The sequence below is a fragment of the Somniosus microcephalus genome, chromosome 1, assembly GCF_052327205.1.
Source record: "Somniosus microcephalus isolate GS21.2 chromosome 1, FLI_Smic_1.0, whole genome shotgun sequence".
NCBI lineage: Eukaryota > Metazoa > Chordata > Chondrichthyes > Squaliformes > Somniosidae > Somniosus > Somniosus microcephalus.
In genome coordinates this window covers 80,976,750-80,993,384 of record NC_140987.1, presented here as the reverse complement: position 1 = coordinate 80,993,384, position 16,635 = coordinate 80,976,750, and the positions used below count along the sequence as shown (strand labels likewise).

At 44.6% G+C, this 16,635-nt stretch overlaps 1 protein-coding gene across 2 annotated transcripts in view; it reads left to right on the top strand.

Moving 5' to 3' along the window:
* Nucleotides 1–16,635, top strand: part of melk (maternal embryonic leucine zipper kinase) — a 148,677-nt gene that overhangs the window by 41,877 nt on the left and 90,165 nt on the right. For both annotated transcript variants that reach the window (XM_085983708.1, XM_085983701.1), the window contains exon 5: nt 14,837–14,980. In XM_085983708.1, the coding sequence (XP_085839834.1) occupies nt 14,837–14,980 (144 nt within the window). The remainder of the gene's footprint in view (nt 1–14,836; nt 14,981–16,635) is intronic.

Here is a 16,635-nt window from a genome sequence, read left to right as displayed (position 1 = left end):
AAATTAGATGTCTGAGGGAGTACTTAATTTTGCCAGGAGGTCTATGTAGAAGGTATTTGTATTCAAAAAGAATGAGTCCTGAATTCAGGAATCTTTTGGGTGAATGCTTGAAGACTTTGAGATATTGTTGGTGTTCACTCAAAAACATGAGATCGTAAGGGGGAAATCAGTATGGTTTTGGATGCAGCAGGACATGTTCCATGAACACATTTATTACACATCTTTAAGGAGGTAAGCAAATTAGTAGATGAGGGTTATCCATATTTGATAAAGTTCAACACTGGAGGCAATTAAAGACAAATGATAGTTAGTTTGAAAACTAACTCCGTAATGGCAGTACTGGGGTTCTGGTGACTATTGGAATTCAAAGCACAACATGAATTTTTAGAAAGTACACCCACCAATTGTGTGGATGTGGGAGAGGGGGAATCAATTCAATGCTAATATTCTAGAACTGAAATTCTTTGACCTACAATGGAAGACTTTCTTCTAATCAGTCTGGGCTGGATTTGAATGAACAGCCAGAGATGAAAGATTGGCTTAAAAAAAAATCCACTGCATTGCCCAGTTCCAAGTGGCAGAAGTTTGTGAAGTAATAAGTGGCTAGGTTTTTTTCTACCTGCTGTTGATGAGGTTTGTTAGACTTGATCACTACAGATATTCTAGAATATAAAGCCCTGTTCTATTCTAAAACATGTGCCTACCATCCCTGCTGTGATGACTATCACAGCCTTTCGTAAATTGCATCCGATTTTATGAGTTCTCATCCATTGTCTTACTTCATATGTGCTATATGGAAGTTGTATCCAAATAGACATCACTTAGTTCCTAACTGGGACCTATTTGTAGTCCTTAATAAGTTATAGATCCACCACTCAAAGCTCAGCAAGCATGTGGTTTAAATTTTACATAGGATATACAGCACAGAAATAGGCCATTCGGCCCAACAAATCCGTGCCGGCGTTTATGCTCCACTTGAGCCTCCTCCAGTCTTTCCTCATCTAACTCTATCAGCATAACCCTCCATTCCCTTCTCCCTCATATGCTTATCTAACCGCCCCTTAAATGCATCTGCACTCTTCGCTTCAACCACTCCCTTTGGTAGTGAGTTTCACATTCTCACCACTTTCTGGGTAAAGAGTTTTCTTTTCAATTCCCTATTTGATTTCTTGGTGACTATCTTAAATTGATCTCCCCTAGTTTTGCTCTTCCCCACAAGTGAAAACACACTCTCTCTATCTACTCTATCAATTCTATCAAAACCTTTCATCATTTTAAAGACCTCTATTAGGTCACCCCTCAGCCTTCTCTTTCCAAGAGAAAAGAGACCCAGCCTGTTCATCCTTTCCTGATGGGTACACCTTCACATTTCTGGCATCGTCCTTGTAAATCTTCTCTGCACCCTCTCCAGTGCCTCTATATCCTTCTTATATAATATGGCAATCGGAATTGTATGCAGTACTCCAAGTGTGGTTTAACCAAGGTCCAATACAAGTTTAGCATAACTTCACTACTTCTCAATTTTATCCCTCTAGAAATAAACCCAAGTACTTAGTTTGTTTCTTTACTTGTCCCATCTCCTTTTGCTTTGTACTATCGTACCTTTTGTCATTTAATCACTCCTGCCTTCCACCCTATCGCAGACCTTTCCTTTTGTTCTTTCCTTCTCTCCCCCCTTTCCCTGTCCCTGCACTTGCTTAAAATCTGTTCCATCTCTAACTTTTTCCAGTTATGATGAAAGGTCATCGACCTGAAATGTTAACTCTGTTTCTTTCTCCACAGCTGCCTGACCTGCTGAGTATTTCCAGCATTTTCTATTTTTATTTCCGATTTCCAGCATCCACAGTATTTTGCTTTTGTATTAGTGTAGGTGAAGCTTCTGTTTTTACTACCAAAGTGCATCACCTCACATTTATCTGTTAGTTAATTTGCCACTTAACTGCCCAGTCTGCAAGTTTTCTAATGTCTTGTATTATGTTGCATTATTCCTCAGTGTTAGCTATACCCCCAGTTTGGTATCATCTGCAAATTTTAATAAGTTTCTAAATCCAGCTCATTAATCATGAATAACAGTGGTCCCAGCACTGATCCTTGTGGAACACTGCTTTCTACCTTCTTCCAAACTGAATAACTATCTTTTACCCCTATTCTTTGCTTTCTATTTTTTAGCCAATTTACTATCCATTCAGTTTTTGTCCCCTGACGCCATTAGCCCTAATCTTGGACATGGTACCTTATCAAAGGCCTTTTTAAATCCAAGTATATGACATCTGCATTACCCTTGTCTACTCTTTCTGTTAGAATTCTTTGAAGATTTATCAGGTTAGTTCAGCATGACACTGCCTTTTGGAATCCATGCTGACTTTTTTATTGTATTTTCTATCTCTAGATGCTCTTCTATCACTATTTTCAGTCTAGATTCCAGTATCTTTCCCATCACTGACATTAAGCTGACTGGTCTATAGTTCCCAGGTTTTGTTCTATCTCCCTTTTTGTATATAGGAACAACATTAGCTGTTTGCCAGTCCTCTGGCACTACCCCCTTGGAACTTTTGTGTATATATAAACTAGTGCCTCTGTTATCTCCCCCAGTTTCCTTGAGTATGCATGGGTACATACCATCCAGACCTGGGGTTTATCCTTTTTTTTTTTTTTAGTTTTGCTAGATTGTGAATTATTTTCTCCCTTTTCTATCCCAACTGTGTTAATATTCTTTTGAAGCTCATCCGCCAGTGAATTGTCTATTTAGTTATCTTCTTTAGTAAAAACTGAGGCGGAGTAGTTATTCAATATTTCTGCCATTTCTCTATCATTACTTGTGAGTTTATCTTGCTCATCCTTTAGTGGCCCTATCCCTACTTTAAGTTTCCTTTTGTTATTTGTGTCTATAGAGCACTGTCTTCTTTTTATATTCCTTGATGATTTAATTTTGTAATTTCCCTTTGCCTTCATGATTTCTTTTTGTCCTCTCCTTTAGTATCTAAGGCTGGAATTTTCCCCTAAAAAAGGGTGGATTTGGAGTGTGGGGCAGTTAGTGTTAAAAATGGGATTCCTGACTTGATTCTGCTTCCAACCCGCCCACTTCCGGTTTTACCAGAGGCAGGGCGGGGGGCGGGCAGCCAACCCACTGCCAGAAGGCGTTACCTCAATTTAAATATTGTAATGAGGCTGGGAGCCTTTTTTTTTCACCTCCGTTCTGTGTTTAACTGCCTGTGGACGGGTTTCACACAATTCGTGAAACCCGGCAGTAAAACATAGAAACATAGAAGATAGGAGCAGGAGTAGGCCATTTGGCCCTTCGAGCCTGCTCCGCCAGTCAATGTGATCATGGCTGATCATCCAAATTCAGTACCCTGTCCCTGCCTTTTCCACATATACCTTGATCCCTTTAGCCTCAAGAAATATATCCAACTCTTTCTTGAATATATTTAATGAACTGGCCTCCACTGCCCTCTGTGGCAGAGAATTCCACAGGTTCACCACTCTGGGTGAAGAAATTCCTCCTCATTTCAGTCCTAAATGGCTTACCCCTTATCCTTAGACTATGACCCCTGGTTCTGGACTCCCCAGCCATCAGAAACATCCTTCCTGCATCTAGTCTGTCCAGACCTGACAGAATTTTATAGGTTTTGATGAGATCCCCTCTCAATCTTCTAAACTCCAGTGAGTATAAGCCCAATCGACACAATCTCTCCTCATACGTCATTCCTGCCATCCCAGGTATCAGCCTGGTGAATCTTCGCTGCACTCCCTCCATGGCAAGAACGTCCTTCCTCCGGTAAGGTGACCAAAACTGCACACAATACTCAAGGTGCGGTCTCACCAAGGCCCTGTACAACTGTAGCAAGACATCCTTGTTCCTGTACTCGAACCCTCTTGCTACAAAGGCCAACATACCATTTGCCTTCTTAACCGCCTGCTGCACCTGCATGCTGACCTTCAGCGACTGGTGCACAAGGACCCCCAGGTCTCTTTGCACTTCCCCTTCTCCCAATCTATTGCCATTCAAATAATAATCTGCCTTCCTGTTTTTGCCACCAAAGTGGATAACCTCACATTTATTCACATTATAGTGCATTTGCCATGTTTCTGCCCAATCACCCAACCTGTCCAAATCGTACTGGAGTTTCCTGACATCCTCCTCGCAGCTTACCCTCCCGCCCAGCTTTGTGTCGTCTGCAAATTTGGAGATATTACATCCAATTCCCTCGTCCAGATCATTAATATATATTGTGAACAGCTGGGGTCCTAGGACCGATCCTTGCGGTACCCCACTAGTCACTGCCTGCCACTCGGAAAACGACCCGTTTATTCCAACTCTTTGCTTTCTGCCCCCAACCAGTTCTCTATCCAAGTCAATACCTTGCCCCCAATCCCATGTGCCTTAATTTTGCACGCTAATCTCTTATGTGGGACCTTATCGAAAGCCTTCTGAAAGTCCAAATACACCACATCCACTGGTTCTCCCTTATCTATTTTACCAGTTACATCCTCAAAAAATTCCAGTAGATTAGTCAAGCATGATTTACCTTTTGTAAATCCATGTTGACTTTGTCCAATCCTGTCACTGCTTTCCAAGTGCTCTGCTATTACATCTTTTATAATGGACTCTAGCATTTTCCCCACTACCGATGTCAGGCTTACCGGTCTATAATTCCCTGCTTTTTCTCTACCACCTTTTTTGAATAGTGGGGTAACATTTGCAACCCTCCAATCCATGGGTACCGTTCCAGAGTCTTATCGAGTTCTGGAAGATGATCAGTAATGCATCTACTATCTCTAGGGCCACTTCCTTAAGTACCCTGAGATATAGACCATCAGGCCCTGGGGATTTATCGGCCTTCAGTCCCATCAATTTTCCTAACACCATTTTCCTACAAATACTGATTTCTTTCAGTTCCTCGCTTTCATCCGACCCTATGTTCCCTGGCGTCTCTGGGAGGTTATTTGTGTCCTCCTTTGTGAAGACAGGAACCAAAGTATGTATTTAATTGGTCTGCCATTTCCTTGTTTCCCATTATAAATTCCCCTGATTCTGACTGTAAGGGACCTACGCTTGACTTCACTAATTTTTTCTCTTCACATATTTATAAAAGCTTTTACAGTCAGTTTTTATGTTCCCTGCCATCTTACTCTCATATTCTATTTTCCCTTTCTTAATTAATCCCTTTGTCCTCCTTTGTTGACTCCTAAACTGCTCCCAATCCTCAGGATTATTGCTTTTTCTAGCCAATTTATATGTCCTCTCCTTGGATCTTATGCTATCCCTAATTTCCCTTGTTAGCCACGGTTGAGTCACCGTTTTTGTTTTATTTTTACGCCAAACTGGGATGAACAAATTCTGTAGCTCATCCATTTGGTCTTTGAATGTTTGCCATTGCCTATCCACCGTCAACCCTTTGATCGCCATTCCCCACGCAATCCTACCCAACTCGCTCCTCAGACCATCGTAGTTTCCTTTATTTAAATTGAGGACCCTTGTCTCTGAGTCAACTACTTCATTCTCCATCTTAATGAAGAATTCGATCATATTATGATCGCTCTGACCCAAGGGGCCTCGTACAACAAGATTGCTAATTAATCCTTTCTCGTTGCATAATACCCAGTCTAAGATGGCCTGATCTCTGGTTGGTTCCTCGACATATTGGTCCAGGAAACCATCCCGTAAACACTCCAGGAATTCCTCCTCCACAGTATTGTTACTAATTTGGTAGGCCCAATCTATATGTAGATTGAAGTCACCCATGATGACTGCTGTGCCCTTATTGCACGCTTCTTTAATTTCCCTTTTAATGCCATCCCCAACCTCCACCTTACTGTTTGGAGGTCTATATACCACTCCCACTAATGTTTTTTTCCCCTTTAGTATTTCTCAATTCTACCCATACAGATTCCACATCATCAGAGCTAATATCCTTCATTACAATTGTATTAATCCCTTCTTTAACCAGTAATGCTACCCCACCTCCCTTTCCTTTTTGCCTATCTTTCCTGAATATCGAATACCCCTGAGTTCCCAGTCTTGGCCATCTTTGAGCCACGTTTCTGTAATCCCAACCAAATCGTATTCGTTTACCTCTATTTGCGCAGCCAATTCATCCACCTTATTACAAATGCTCCTCGCATTAAGACACAAAGCCTTCAGGCTTGTTTTTTTAACGCTCTTAAACTTATTAGAATTATTATTTACTGTGGCCACGTTTGATTTAAATCGTTGATTTCTCTGACTGCCATATTTGTTTTTCTCCTTCCTATCTTTTGCTTTCCTCTGTCTCCCTGCTCAGGTTCCCAACCCCCTGCCATTTTAGTTTAAACCCCCCCGAACAGTGCTAGCAAACCTCCCCGCAAGGATATTTGTCCCGCTCTGGTTCAGGTGCAACCCGTCCGACTTGTACAAGTCCCACTTTTCCCAGAAGCAGGCCCAGTGATCCAGGAAACTAAAGCCCTTCCTCCTGCACCAACTCTTTAGCCACGCATTCATCTGCTCTATCCTCCTATTCCTATACTCACTAGCATGTGGCACCGGGAGTAATCCAGAGATTACAACCTTTGAGGTCCTGCTCTTTAATCTGCTACCTAGCTCCCTAAATTCTTGTTGCAGGACCTCATCCCTCTTCCTACCTATGTCGTTGGTCCCAATGTGAACCACGACCTCTGCCTGTTCACCCTCCCCCTTCAGAGGTGGGGACTGCTGCATCCAGGAGGTAAGTGGCTTTATCCTACCTCCTGGATCCAGGGTCCCGACCAGACCCAACCCTCGTGATCGGAAAAGCTCCCCAAACGGGGCCTCCGATCACCTTCCTAGGCTTCCTTCGCCTCCCGTCACCACCAAGACAACGACGATGACTCCGATCCCCTCCTCCCTGACCCCTGCCGATCCTCCTTTCACAATCCCTCCCCCGGAGAGGCCCCTCACTTCTGAGGCCTACCTGCCCGCAGCCAGCCAGCGCCTCAGTTCGGCAGTGCCTGCGGGAAACTCTGCCTTCCTGGTTTCCCGCCCGCCTCGGAGGCCCCCCACCTCCCTTGAGAAAATTCCGGTCTAAGTACTACTTATGCTTTTTTTTTTTCTTTAGATTCAATTTTCCCTTTAGTTCTTATTCATCCACAGTGCCCCATAATTAGCTTCCTTGTTTTTTGCTTTTAGTTAAATACATTTCTCTTGAACGCTAATTGTTGTGTCTATGTATAATAAGACACAGACTGCAGGAGAACGGTACAACAGGTGTTTACTCAACGTGGCTCACACTGGAACTGATCTGTACAGATTACTACTCAGTGCTATATACAGGTGTGGTCACTGCTGGTACTACAATATACATGAGCTGTAAAAAGTAGATCCCCCCCTTAAAGGTATATACATTACAATTCCTCCCCTTTTAGATTAACAGTACCATAACACTCATTTAACAATTAAATATCAAACTAATTACAATTAACACTTTTAACATGCAACATTAGCTGAAAATAGTCTATTTATATATTCAGTCTTTCACACACACACACACACACACAGAATCACACAGAATCTACAGTGCAGATAGAGGCCATTTCGGCCCATCGAGCCTGCACCGACACATATCCCACCCTATCCCCGTAACCCCACGTATTTAATCCCCTAACACGAAGGGTCAATTTATCATAGCCAAATCAACCTAACCTGCACATCTTTGGGGAGGCTTCCTGATCCTTTCTGGATAGCGCCTTTCCCGAGTGTATTGCTCTTGGTGCGGAGGTGATTCTGGCCCCCTGTCGTCGGTTGGTTCATCAGCTTCCGATGCTACTGTTTCTGGGGTAGATGCGACCTGTACGTCGGGTTCATCACCAGGTACGTATGGGCGAGGCATGGGGTTGAGTTGTTCCTGTGACTCTAGGATCTGGTCAGCATGGCGTCTCACGATGCTCTTCCCCAACGTCCACTGTGTACATTAGTGGGCCCTGCCGTGTGCATATCGTTCCTGGCTGCCATTTTTCTGTTCGGTAGTCGCGGGCCAAGACTGGTTGCCCTACATTGAAGCTCCTTGTTGGCTTCTCATGGATGTGCTGGAATTGCTTACTCTCAACATCTCTTCGTACGTTTGGTCTGAGCAAATCCAGGTGAGATCTTAACCTTCGGTTAAAGAATATCATGGCTGGGGCCTGGCTGGTGACTGCATGTGTTGCATTCCGGTAGGTGAACAGGAAATTGTCCACCTTGTGCTGCAGCGGAATGTTGTCATTGTACATAGCCTTTATTGCCTTCTTAAAGGTTTGTACGAACCTCTCAGCCAATCCATTTGTGGCTGGATGATACGGGGCGGATGTGTAATGCCTTACCCCATTCTTTTTCAAGAACCTCCGGAACTCTTCGGACACAAACTGTGGTCCGTTGTCGGAGCAAATCTGTTCTGGCAAGCCATTCCTGGCAAAAATGGTCTGTAGGACTGCAATAGTTTTCTCCGTGGTGGTGGAGGACATTTTGATGACCTCAGGCCATTTCGAGTGCGCATCCACGGCTATTAAAAACATTGAGTCCATGAATAGACCAGCAAAATCAATATGCACCTGTTGCCATGGAGATGAGGGCCATTCCCATGGGTGTAGAGGGGCCTGTGGTGGTGCATTTTGGACTTTCTGGCATCCTGAGCCGCTCTTGGTCAGGTCCTCGATTTGTTTATCGATTCCCGGCCACCACACAAGCCCTGGCTAGGCTTTTCATTTTTACCCCTCCCAGATGACCCTCAGGAAGCTCATTGAGCACTCTATCCCTTAACTTGGGTGGAATTACCACTCGGGATCCACACATCAAGGTCCCCCGGCACACTGACAGCTGTTCTCTCCTTGTCGAGAATGCTGGCAACAGTGAGCAGCCATGTGCTGGCCATCCCTTCACCGTCAAATCATATACCCGAGACAGTGTCGGGTCATTTCGGGTTTCCTTTTCGATACAAGCGTTAGTTAGCAGTAGGTATTCAACTATAGTCGAATGGAATATTTCGGCAGGATCCACTGCTGGTGCTTCCTCCGCAGTAGGCAGTGGCAGGCGTGATAGCCCATCAGCATTTCCATGCTGTTTCGTGCCCTTATATTCTATCTCATAGTGTTACGCCCCTAGAAAAACTGACCATCTTTGTAGTCGTTGCGCAGTCATCACCGGAACGCCCTTCTTCGGATTAAAAATGGAGACAAGAGGCAGGTGATCAGTCAGCAAGGTGAATTTCTGCCCGTGCAGATAGTGATTGAACTTTTTCACTCCCCACACTCGGCTGAGGACCTCCCTGTCAATCTGGGCGTAGTTGCGCTCGGCTGAGGTTAGTGATCGTGATGCAAAGGCTATTGGCCTCTCTGAGCTGTCTGAAAATTTGTGCGACCGCACCGCTCCAATGCCGTAGGGTGACGCATCACATGCCAACCGAATTGGTAATGCTGGGTTGTAATGGGCCAATACCTCTTTCGATGTGATTAGTGTTTTGCTCTTCTGGAAAGCTCGTCTACATTCGTCACTCCACTTCCATGGCAACCCAGTTTGCAGTAGGATGTTCAGTGGGTGTAGTATTGTAGACAAATTTGGCAAGAACTTATGGTAGTAGTTTACCAGCCCGAGGAATGACCTCCGTTGTGATGCATTTTCCGGTGCTGGAGCCTTGACTACTGCCTCAATCTTCTCTGGGGACTTATGTAACCCCTCTTTATCGATAACGTGGCCACAATATGAGATCTGTTTTCTAAAAAACTCGCATTTGGGGCGGTTAGCTCGGAGCCCATATTCCTGCAATCTAGTGAGCACCTGCTCCAGGTTGGCAAGGTGATCACTGTCATTTTCGCCCGTGACCAGGATGTTGTCCAAATAACACTGGGTCCCTGGGATCCCTTGCAGGACTTGTTCCATTGCCCTCTGCCAAATAGCCAGAGCTGATGCTACCCCGAATACCAGCCGGTTGTATTGGTAGAGACCTTTATGGGTGTTGATTGTGAGGTATTTTTTTGATGCTTCTTCTACCTCCATTTGCAGATACGCCTGGGCCAGATCAATCTTAGTGAAGCGTTTCCCTCCAGATAGCGAGGCGAAAATATCTTCAATCCGCGGAAGTGGATGTTGTACGGTGTGAAGGACCGGGTTCACTGTTAGCTTAAAGTCCCCACAGATGCGAACCTTCCTTGGTTCCCCAGGCGTGCTGCTCAACGACTTTTTCATCACCGGGACGATGGGTGTAGCCCACTCGCTCCAGTCTACCTTGGACAGTACACCTGAACGTTCCAGACTCTCCAGCTCTGCTTCGACAGCTAGGCGGATCGCATAAGGTACCGGTCTGGCCTTAAAAAAATTTGGGCTTGCGTTTTCTTCAATTTTAATCGTCGCTGTCATGCCTTTTAGTGTTCCGAGTCCTTGCTGGAACACTTCTTTCGCGTCAGTTAGGATCTTTGACAGTCGCCCAGGTGTGACGTCGTCATCCTTTTTTGTCAGCCACAGTCAGTGCCTGTATGGAATGCCAATCCAGTTGTATTTTCCGGATCCATTCACGTCCCTGTAATGGTGGTCCTCCATCTTGCAATACATACAGGTCTAGTTTTGGTGTTTCCTTACCGTTATATATAACGGTCACCCTTATTTTTCCTTTGGAGTAGACTTTTTGCCCCGTGTACGTCTTCAAAATAATTTTTGTATCTCTCAAGGGTATGTGTGAGAATAGCCGCTCGTAGTCCCGTCGGTTTATGACTGTTAGGGCTGATCCTGTGTCCAATTCCATCTTTACCTGGACTCCTGCTATCTTGAGAGTGACCCAAATGGTTCGGTGATCCTCCATTGTGATCACATTATGTAGTTTCAGACAACTCAGTTCCCTGCTTTCAGAGTCGTTATCACTCTTGTTCGTCTGAACTATTCTCCGTCATCTTATGTACCTTCTTGTACTTTTCTTTGGTAGGTTTCTTATTGCTGGTTTTCTTTCCCGACCTGCAGACTCGTGCTATGTGTCCTACTTTTCCACACTGTCTGCACACTTTGTCTTTGAACCAGCAATCATTCTGGTCATGTGTTGTTCTGCCGCAGCGATAGCACTTCATTGTTCTATGACATTTCGTTTGTGCCATATTCTTGCGGTCTCTGTTGTATCTCTGCAGCGCCCCGTGCTGCTGCTTCATATGATATCGCAATGCTGAAAGCCTTTTCCAGCGTAAGGTCCTTTTCAGATAAAAGCCGTTTCTGGGTTCCTTCACTTTGAAGCCCACACACAAACTTGTCCCTTAAGGTATCTGCCAGTCCTGCTCCAAACTGGCAGTGTTTCGATAGTTTGCGCAGTTCTGTTAAATAATCAGTATTGCTTTCATCCTTATGCTGGTTCCGTTTGTGAAACTTGAATCTTTCTGCTATCAGCAACGGTGTGGGGTTTAAATGTTCCTGTAGTATCGTTACTATGTCTTCAAAACTCTTTTCCATTGGCTTCGTTGGGGTTACTAGATTTCGTAATAAACCATACGTCTTTGCACCCATTAAATTTAACAATACCGACGCTTTCTTGTCATCTGACACCTTATTTGCCTTGCAGTATACCTCTCTTCGTTCGACATATGTAGTCCAATCTTCGACTTCATTGTCAAACGCGGTGATACTGCCACTCTTTGGCATTTTGGGTGTGGTTTAAAATGGCGTCTCCCGCGCTTTCCTTCTTCCCCTGTTGCTGCCAACACCGCTCCCGGCGGTTCTCGTGGCAATGGCGGCGCCCTGTAGGTTTCGCGCGCTTCTCCTGCGCTGCTGCCAACGCCGCTCTCGGCGGTCCTCATGGCAATGGTGGCGCCTCGCGGGTTTCTGCGCATCTCTCTCTCCCTCTCTTCGACGCTGCTCGGCCCCTGAACACCGGCTGTGCCCTGTGCGCTCTTCTCTCTCTCTCTCTCTCTCTCTCTCTCTCTCTCCCCCGTCGACACTGCTCGGCCCTTTGCTGTGCCGCTCGGTCGGGCTCTAACCTGCCGCTGTCCGGGAAGGGTCTGCGCACTACCTGTTGCCAGCCCGTTTCGCTGGACCACCTCGACTGGAAAGCCAAGCCTGGCTTTCAACAGCCTCCCCTGCAATTCTCGAGTCTCTGCTGGATGACTGGGCGGTTGCCTGTGGTCGACGCCCAAGTCTCTGGCCTTGACCTCCAATCCACTGATCTCCAGGAACGAATCCCCGGGAGGTGATGCAGAGTTGCAGGTAGGTTCGAACTTGCCTTGTCGCCAATGTGTCTGTGTATAATAAGACACAGACTGCAGGAGAACGGTGCAACAGGTGTTTACTCAACGTGGCTCACACGGGAACTGATCTGTACAGATTACTACTCAGTGCTATATACAGGTGTGGTCACTGCCGGTACTGCAGTATACATGAGCTGTAAAAGATAGTTCCCCCTTAAAGGTATATACATTACACTAATAAGTATCTTTTTAAAGATTTCCCACTGTTTTTCTGTCTTTGTTTTTCAAGATTTTCTTCCAGTTTACCATCTTTAGTTCCAGTCTCATTTCATAGAATATATCCTGGCTGGCCTACTATGTAATTCTATCGTCCATCCTCCATAAACTTGAATTCACCGAAAACTCTGCTGTCCGTATCCTCCGTATCCTAACTCGCACCAAGTCCCGTTCACCCATCACCCTTGTCATCGCTGACCTACTTTGGCTCCCCGTCCGGCAATGCCTAAGTTTTATAATTCTCATCTTTATCAAATCCCTCCATGGTCTTGCCCCTCCCTATCTCTGGAACCTCCTCCAGCTCTACAACTCTCCGTGGGCTCTGCTCTCCTCCAATTCTGGCCACTTGCACACCTCCTGATTTTAATTGCTCCACCTTTGGCAACCATTATAGATATGTGAAGAGAAAAAGAATGGTGAAGTCAAGCGTAGGTCCCTTGCAGTCCGAATCAAGGGAATTTATAATGGGGAACAAAGAAATGGCTGACCAATTAAATACATACTTTTGGTTATGTCTTCACAAAGGAGGACACAAATAACCTCCCAGAGATGTCGGGGAACATAGGCTCTAATGAGAGGGAAGAATTGACTGAAATCAGTATTTGTAGGGAAATGGTGTTAGGGAAATTGACGGGATTGAAGGCCGATAAATCCCCAGGGCCTGATAATCTACATCCTAGGGTACTTAAGGAAGTGGCCCTAGAAATAGTAAATGCATTGCTGGTCATCTTCCAAAATTCGATAGACTCGAACAGTTCCCATGGATTGGAGGATAGCTAATGTAACCCCACTATTTAAAAAGGGTGGTAGAGAGAAAACGGGGAATTATAGACCGGTAAGCCTGACATCGGTAGTGGGGAAAATGCTAGAGTCCATTATAAAAGATGTAATAGCAGAGCACTTGGAAAACAGTGACAGGATCCGACAAAGTCAACATGGATTTACAAAAGGTAAATCATGCTTGACTAATCTACTGGAATTTTTTGAGGATGTAACTGATAGAATAGATAAAGGAGAACCAGTGGATGTGGCGTATTTGGACTTTCAGAAGGCTTTCGATAAGGTCCCGCATAAGAGATTAGCGTGCAAAGTTAAAGCACATGGGCTTGGGGGCAAGGTACTGTCTTGGATAGAGAACTGGTTGGCAGACGGGAAGCAAAGCGTTGGAATAAACGGGTCTTTTTCCGAGTGGCAGGCAGTGACTAGTGGGGTACCGCAGGGATTGGTGCTAGGACCCCAGCTATTCACTATATCCACTTCGGTGGCAAAAACAGGAAGACATTATTATCTGAACGGCAATAGATTGGGAAAAGGGGAAGTGCAACGAGACCTGGGTGTTCTTGTGCACCAGACGCTGAAGGTAAGCATGCAGGTGCAGGAGGCGGTTAAGAAGGCAAATGGTATGTTGGCCTTCATAGCGAGAGGATTCGAGTACAGGAGCAAGGATGTCTTGCTGCAGTTGTACAGGGCCTTGGTGAGACCACACCTTGAGTATTGTGTGCAGTTTTGGTCGCCTTATCTGAGGAAGGATGTTCTTGTCATGGAGAGAGTGCAGCGAAGATTCACCAGACTGATCCCTGGGTTGGCAGGAATGACGTATGAGGAGAGATTGGGTCAATTAGGCTTATATTTGCTAGAGTTTAGAAGAATGAGAGGGGATCCCATTGAAACTTTAAAAATTCTAACAGGACTAGACAGACTAGATGCAGGAAGGATGTTCCCGATGGGGAGTCCAGAACAAGGGGTCACAGTCTAAGGATAAGGGGTAAGCCATTTAGGACTGAGATGAGGAGGAATTTCTTCACCCAGAGAGTGGTGAACCTGTGGAATTCTCTGCCACACGGGGCAGTTGAGGCCAAATCATTAAATATATTCAAGAAGGAGTTGGATATATTTCTTGAGGCTAAAGGGATCAAGGGATATGGGGAGAAAGCAGGGACAGGGTACTGAGTTTGGATGATCAGCCATGATCTCATTAAATGGCAGAGCGGGCTCGAGGGGCCAAATGGCCTACTCCTGCTCCTATCTTCTATGTTTCTATGTGTCTTCAGCTGTCTGGGCCCCAGGCACTTGAATTCCCTCCCTTAGTCGCCTCTCTCTCCTCCTTTAAGACGCTACTTAAAACCTACCTCTTTGACCAAGGTCACCTGCCTAATATCTCCTTATGTGGCTCGGTGTCAAATTTTGTTTGATAACGCTCCTGTGAAGTGTCTTGGGACATTTTACTAAGTTCAAAGCACTCTATATAAATGGAAGTTGTTCCATTTCCTGTAATAAATCCAATTTTATCAATAGTTAATGTGAAACAATGTGAAATCAATGTCTTTGATTTGAGAGTATCAATGTAACTTTCATCTCTGCATGCTCTCTTTTTAAAATCTATTTTATGCTGTACACTCTAACATTTTTATTGCAGTACTGCCCTGGTGGAGAGCTGTTTGACTACATTATTGCAAAAGACCGGTTATCAGAAGAAGAAGCTCGGATCTTTTTCCGTCAAATTGTATCAGCAGTGGCTTACGTTCACAGCCAGGGCTATGCTCATCGTGACCTTAAACCGGTATGTATTACCAGAAAGAGAAGTATTTGTAAATTAGCGAAGTACCCGATATTTGGAAAAAAATAAAGTTAATGCATTAACAAACTTAAAAAAAATTGTTTTAGGGATGCATACAACACTGGCAAGGCTGCCTGTACTCCCCATACTGCACTGACTTGCTAAGCATCAGAGGACATTAAGGGTCAACCATGTATTGTGTGACTGGGTAAGGGGGTGTAAGGATCCCTCCCCTGAAGGCCAATAGTAAACCAGTTGGGTTTTTGCAACAATCCCACAGCTTTGATGGATTTTTTTTCTGGTGCCAGCCCACAAATTAAGATTTATTGAAACCAGTTTCTCACCATGGTTAGATTGGAACTCAGGATACTGGGTTGCTATCCCAGTAGCATTACCACTTCACCACCATACCTTGTTGGCTCCTAAAGGCTGATGGTCATCGTAGCTTAAAAAAATCTGTTGCTACTTAATTTTGTTTTCCAGCATCATAGTTTACAGGTTGTAAAACACGCAGTTTTCATGCGAGTATTGAAAGAATCTGATTGAGAAGACTCTTAATTGGTCGCCCTTTGAACATGTCTGTTACAAACATACCCAATGACAGCTGGGCTGGGCTGTGCTGCTGAACAATGCAAACATCTCAGACATTTGTAGAGGTGAAAAAGCATTCTTAAAGAAAATCCTATAGTCTTCTTCAGGATATCAGATTTTTCTATTTGTACCTAATAATTCTTCCTTGGCCTCTTGCCAGTCTGTTTCTGAGATAGCTGCAAGCTATAAGGTGAGAACAGGTTGGTTATAGTTTGTGCATTCACACCGCAAAATGGCAGACAATGGACCTCGATCCACCCTGATCGTTGGAGTTCCTTAGATAGAAAGTATCCTCTGCAGCCATGATTGAGAGTCCAGAAGGGTGTGTTGCCTACTTGGTGCCAGGGTAAGAGATATCTTGATTCACTGGAAAGGAATTTGGAAAGGGAGGGGGTCCATGTCAGGACCAATGACACAGGGAAGAAAAGAGAGGAGGTCCTGCTGAGGGAGTATCAGAAGTTTGGAGCTAAATTAAAAGCCAGGACCCCCAAGGATAATAATCTCAAGATTATTACCCAAGCCACGTGCAAATTGGCATAGGGACAAACCGATTAGGAAAGTTAACACATGGGGGGGGGATGAAAAAAAAATGGATGAGATGAAAGTCCAGGTCATCAATAGTGTTAAAGGTAATATAAATCCTTCAGGTTCAGAAAAAAATGTAAGAAATAATAACAAAATAATTGATCAAAATGCAACAAAACTGATTATAAACAAGGAGTGTGGCAAGTTAAAATGTGTGTTTTAAAAACATCAGGGCATAAAGGCAGGACAGGGTCTATTGCCAAATTAAAAGTTCTATACACTAATGCACGTAGCAGAATAAATAAAATAAGTGACTTGGAAGTGCAAATTCAGCTAAAAGGGTGGCCATTCCTGAGATCTGGCTACAAGCTGGGCATGACTGGGAGATGCAATCTGTATAAATATTTAAGGTAATTGGAAAAGGAGTAGTAGCAATATTGACAAGGGACACTATTACAGCATTAAAAAGCGGGGATATCAGTGAGGGTGAGCAGGCAGTCGAAATGCTATGGGTAGGACTGCAGAATAAAAAAGGATGCAAG